At 36.0% G+C, this 6,000-nt stretch overlaps 1 protein-coding gene across 1 annotated transcript in view; it reads left to right on the forward strand.

Annotated features, from left to right (window-relative positions):
* The window catches only part of PRIMA1 (proline rich membrane anchor 1), a 64,692-nt gene extending 59,030 nt beyond the window's left edge, over positions 1-5,662 (forward strand). Inside the window, exon 5 of the mRNA XM_034418385.3 lies at positions 466-5,662. Within this exon, the coding sequence (XP_034274276.1) occupies positions 466-568 (103 nt within the window). The 3' untranslated portion in view covers positions 569-5,662. The remainder of the gene's footprint in view (positions 1-465) is intronic.
* The last annotated feature ends 338 nt before the right edge of the window (positions 5,663-6,000 follow it).

Here is a 6,000-nt window from a genome sequence, read left to right on the forward strand (position 1 = left end):
TAGAAGTATCCAGTATACAGACAGATTTTCTTCATTGTAACCAAAGTACCCAGGAAAAGACCTTTTAAATCAAGGGTTTATTGTCTTGCATTTCCCCCCATTTTCCTTGTTTAGGAGCATGCAACCTGCTGCTCTCTAAATGGTTGCCATTGGCAGTCCTGCTGGCATTGATGAGAATTGAATATCTGGAAACCCTTTTTTCTGTCCCTTTTTTCTGTCATCAGGCAGAATTCTTCAGTAATTCATGGTGTAGATATTTCCAAATTTGAAAATTTATAGAATTGCACAAAGTCGGTAGTGGACTGAGATACAATATTTTTAGTTTCAGGAATCCTTTTATAATTAGGCATCTGTACAGAATGTTTTTCAATATTTCTAATGTAATTCAGCAATTCAGTATAGCTAATGAATTTGTTTTTGTCTCCTTTCTTTTTAAAATATCACTTTGATTGGGCTTCAATGAAGGAAACCTATGAGAACAGAAGAGAATGGAACAAGTCAAGCTGAATATGCAATGACATCCTGTCAAAACAACAAGACAGTTGATGCTAACAATGCAGTGGCGTAATTTTCAAAACCACCTCTTGAATAGTAAACATTAAAAGCACACATGGAATATGCAAGGTGGGTGAAATGCAGCATCGAGAGAAGACTTATGGCCGAGGACTTCATTTCAGAAATAGCGCACGCTTCAGATATTCTGAGAAGAAAAGCAGGTGACTCCTCTTTGGCTTGCTGAGTGTCACAAAAAGTGGGATTATACCAGGGGCTACTCTGAAAAAGGGATTCACAGAGGCCTACTCACTGCATGCTTGTTCTTTTGAAAGCAACATTGCAGTGCCCCTTCTTCCTTCCTCATCTTTGATTGACTGTTTATTTTTTGAAAATGCTTCAGCGATTCTTTGATGATTAAGAGAGTGATCTATTCAAGACGGTAAAATACCATAATTGGGCTTGCAAATTCAAGCTTTGCATTTTTCTGTTTCTCTACAGTCATTTTAAGACCCACCCTTTATGATGATCATATTGTTAAAGTGGAAAATTTCCATTCACTGAAAGGGAACATCCCTTCCTGCCCAGCTGCATGATTTCATGGAATGTATCCCCTCCTACACAATCTGATGACTAGATATAGATGCCACTACTACAGACATAAAGGAATTCAGAATGTCTTACAGCAATTAGCTTTATTGATCGAAAGAAAAGTGTTACCTAGGATAACATTTTTAAAGTGTTTTAAATACGGTTAATCCATAGTCCAGAAACATTTTGGGCCTTAGTGTTTTTAAAAAATCTATATTTGGGTACATCTATTATTATTTTGCAGTTTTGCACATGTATATCCACCACACTAATCTGTAGACAAGATCTCTAGAATGATCTAAAAATGTTTGACTCTGGAGAACAACAAGCTGCAATGGAAACAACTCCTTAAAGACTTTCCTATTCGTTGAGTAGCTCCTCCAAATGAGTGCTAAATAAAGAATTTTCTGTTGTAGGGAAAAAGCTGTGATAGACCAGTCCCCTCTTTAATAAGGGGCTGCCAATAGTGCCAAAATTGCTCTGTGTTGTATCACTTTGTGATAAAGTACCATAAACAGTTTAAAAGCATAATCCAACTCTCCATTGTCACAGTGTCTTGTTAGGCACAGTCACTTTAATTTGTAAAAAAACGACTGATGCTATTACTTGTCCATACCTTGATTAAGAACTTAAAATATGGTTTCTGTCTTTTCTTTTATATGCCTTCATTTGTCACAGCTGTACCAGAAAAACAAAACAAAATGATGTGTCACGATCTGACTTCTTGTCTTGCTGTCAAGTTTCAGTGATATTCTGTCTTTGTAGATTCAAGCAGTCTAAAAGAAGTTCTGTAGTCTAGAATCATGGTATTGTGTCAATCCTAAATCCTAAGAAGCTGGTGTGTTGGCTGAATGTAGCTAGGATTGTCTCCAAGTAGAATTCCAGTGTATTCCAATCAGTTTTTCAAATAAGAATTGAAATAAGAACCTCTTAAAAGTGAGGGATGGGGGACATCTCTGTATTGAATTCTGATACTCCCTCACTTAGACAAAGTCACTGTATAATGCTGTCCCAGTTAAATATGAAAAATGATGGATGGATAAGTGAGTGAGTGAGCGAACGAACGATCGATCTAACGAACGAACGAATGAATGGATGAATGAATGAATGAATGATTTTAGAGCCTTTGGCCAGTCAACAGTATACAATAATACTTAAAATCAATATAGTTAGTGCTGTTGCAGCAACAATAACTTGCCTTTAATAGCAATATAAAATACTTTTGCAACCATTTTAGTTATGTCTGAGCTTGCATCTGCAAGGCAGTAAGTTACATAAAATAAATAACTTATTCCTAGGAATCTTAAAAAGTAATGGTTGTATTTGTTCTTTATATACCAGTAGAGGATACAGTACAAAAAAGCATATTCCCAAGGAGTAAGGGTTGCCAGGGTGTCATTGGTTCCTTATAAATCTCATTTTTAGGATGGATAAGGAAAATTCATTTAAACAGGACGGTGAAAGAAATCCTAAACATACCTGTTCGATATGATGTGATCAAAATACCTTTTATATGATTTCCTGGACCAGGAAAAGATTAGTACCTTCGTTTTAGAATACTTTACAGTTGATTTGTTATTACTGTAATATTGCTAGAAGGCTGTCAGACATAGTTACTTCTGACAAAGCAAAATCGGTGATATCAACATATAATAAAAAAGGCACAAATGTATTTGTCAACATAGGGCAGCAAAGTCTTCAGTTTCCAATGACGCTGCCAAGTCATTCATATAAAAATTGAACAAGATTGGAGTCAAGACACACCCTTCTCTAGCTCCACCTGTAGAAGGAAATATATTAGTTAAAGTGCCATTAGGTCTATATGTAATCTGCAAAAAAGGATTTAGAATAATTGCCTTCTGGTCAGTTGTGTTTCCCATAGTAGTCTCCTAGAAAGAGATGAGATGAGCAGCACATAAATCAGCTAAATAATAAATAAATAGAATTGAAAGCTGCTTTAAGCCAATAAAAACTATGAAAAGATTACACATCGATCCCCAGAAATATTTCTCAATGGGATGGTATAAGACCATATGTAATCTATTGTAGAGCAACCTTCTCTGAACCCAATCTGCTCAGTCCCCAAGATTTTAGGATCTGCCAGCTATGACTTTAACTCATTTAAGAGATACATAGCATAAAGTTTGCCTACTCAGGGCTGTCTTAATGCCAGGGCCTGCTGGGCATTTGCCCATGGGCCCCACGGGCCTAGGGGCCCCATACTAATCTCTGTATGTTAACCTTTCAATGCACCTTGTATCATATAAATATAGCAACATATTTATTGCATTTTTAAAATTAAAATTAATACTAACATGCAAATATATGTTTAATTTTATCGACCGTTGACATTTTTATTCCTGTGAGTAGTTGTCGTAGGGGCCCCACTACACTGCTTTGCCCGGGGACCATCATGCTGTTAAGATGGCCCTGTGCCTACTGTTGATAACATGGGTACTATGGTGGAATTTTCCCTTTTATTATTGATAAGAGATTTTTCAAACAAAACAAAATTAATATGGAGTAATGCCCACCATTTTGAATTGATTTTAATAAATTCTGAAGGTATAGGATCTGTGGGGATTGCCTTGCCTTACCTATTTCATTTTTTTAATGGAGTCAAGAAGTGTGCCTGGGGGGCAGGGGAGAGGGATTGGTAGTGAGAAGTGGACTCAAGGAAATGATTGTGTGTTTGTAAATTGCAAAAATGTGGCTCTCTCAAGTTCCAGCAGAGATTTTACATAACGGATTTTTAGAATACCTTCCCACAGCCTTGGAAAAAATAGATTTGTTTGTCTTTACTCCTAGAAATATCAAAAACATTTTTTCCAAGTGGCATGACTGGGGAATCTTCTTACTGCCTGCTGTATAGCTTTTGTCAATGTTGCAAACTTGTTATTTCGAAACCTACATCTTACTGTCAGCCACTGTTTATTATTTTTATTTTTAATTTGCCTGGTTTATATATAAAATTTTCTTTACAGTGAGCCAGCAGCATATGCATAAAAAATAAACAAGATTATCATTAAAAAAATAATCTCAGATACCCGTCATTGACATAAGCATATTTAGTTTAACCATATCTTCAAGGGAATCAAGGCCACAAGTATTTCAGATTCCGTCTTCCTTCCTCTTGCATCAATTTTGGCTTCTGGATTGAATCTTGGTTTTTGGTTCTTTCAATGTCATTTTTCTTAGGATTGTACTCACTTTTTTTTAGGCCTGCATTTTGGTCAAGAATATTCATCAGTTTCTTTAAATTTGCCTTGGCAACTCATGACCACAATGCCCCTTCTTACAATTTTTTTTTTTTTTTTGCCATTGTCATTACATGAATCGTGGTTATTAAGCAAATCTGGCTTCCCCATTGACCTTGCTTGTTGGCAGCTGACTGAGAAGGTCACAAATGGTAGTCATGTGACCCCCCAAATACATGCCAGTTGCCAAGTACCCAAATTTTGATCCTAGGACCACAGAGACGCTGCAAAGAAAATGCAAGGACTGGTTGTAAGTCACTTTTTTTCACCACCATTGTGATTTCCAATGTTTTCTAAATGACTGGTGTTAATTTGAGGACTACTTGTGCAAATAGTCACATTTATTAATTTAAGAAAATATATAAAGTAATAGGATATATATAAAGTAAACCTCTCAGTGCAGTACTAAAATATGTTTTAATTACCACATAGTTTTATGCAGAAAAACATTAAAAAAAATGAAAAATAAACTAGAAATGAACAAAATACTAAAACATTGAGTTTTAAATTGTGCAGCTATTTAGATATTGGAGTGCTCAATTATTAGTGGTAAAACTGAGAATAGAATAGAATGGACTGGTATCATCTTCCATTTCTGGGCTTCATATTTGCTGATTGATTCAGCATTTCTATAGCTATTTCGGTTACATTTGTTAACAAGGCTCTCCATTCTGTCAAGAAGGACTTTATTAGTGGAATTTCAGAATCCCCTGCTCGCTCAAGGAAGTTCACCGGTTGCAGATGAGAGATCAGCAACAAGCCTGATTTTCATTCCTGCTATTCATCTGGATGAGCAGGGTCACTAACAGATTTTGAAGGCTCGTTCCCTTGTTCTCCACCCACTACACTAACTTGGAGTTGATAGGCATTTAAGAAGAGAAGTCCGTAACCTTTAGCTAGTTTATACCACAGTTAATTGTGCAAGAAATTTTCCTTTCTTCGGGGTCTTCAAGGACTGGTATCAAACCAGACCCTATTAAATTGCAGGTAGATCCATGAGAAGTAGAAGTACAAAGGGAGAAAGCAGATGCCAGAAAGCAATAAAAGATCTGCACTTGGATAGAAGTATTTCTTTTAAAGACAATCAGTGTTCACATAGGCAATTCTTGCTTATGTTAAAGATAATATTAGAGGAATAATAAACTTGCTTGCCAGTTTGATGTCCCTTCTTTCCTCCTAATTAATCTATTGTGTGAATTGCATAACTATCACTTTTAGAGGTTTCTCTGTAGCTTATCTGTTAGCTATTCTCCAGACCTCAGTAAAACAGCCGTATAATGGACCTCCACCTATTTTATTAAAATGGCCATGAAAAAAAAAAACATGAACAAAAACAGCACCATGATTCTGACAGCTGGTTTTTAAAAAATTTTGCAGAACACGACTGCAGGCTACAATGTCCCTAAACATAAGTGAAAATACAAGAATAAGAAAAGCTGAACTGTATCTAGTCCATTGAAACAACCTCCCCCATCATATTCTTCAGGAGTCCCTCAAGGGTTTAATAGTTAGCACAGGTGGCTATTAGTCACTGGAGGGCCTGCCCAATCATTATATTTCAGTAAAAATGTTACTAAGTAATAGAGGATATGTAAATATGTACATTGTCCAGAAGGGGAAACATTCTTAAGGAGAGATCTGTGGAGAAAACACATAAATT

The sequence above is a fragment of the Pantherophis guttatus genome, chromosome 1, assembly GCF_059756535.1.
Source record: "Pantherophis guttatus breed Tessera chromosome 1, ASM5975653v1, whole genome shotgun sequence".
Classification (NCBI taxonomy): Eukaryota; Metazoa; Chordata; class Lepidosauria; order Squamata; family Colubridae; genus Pantherophis; species Pantherophis guttatus.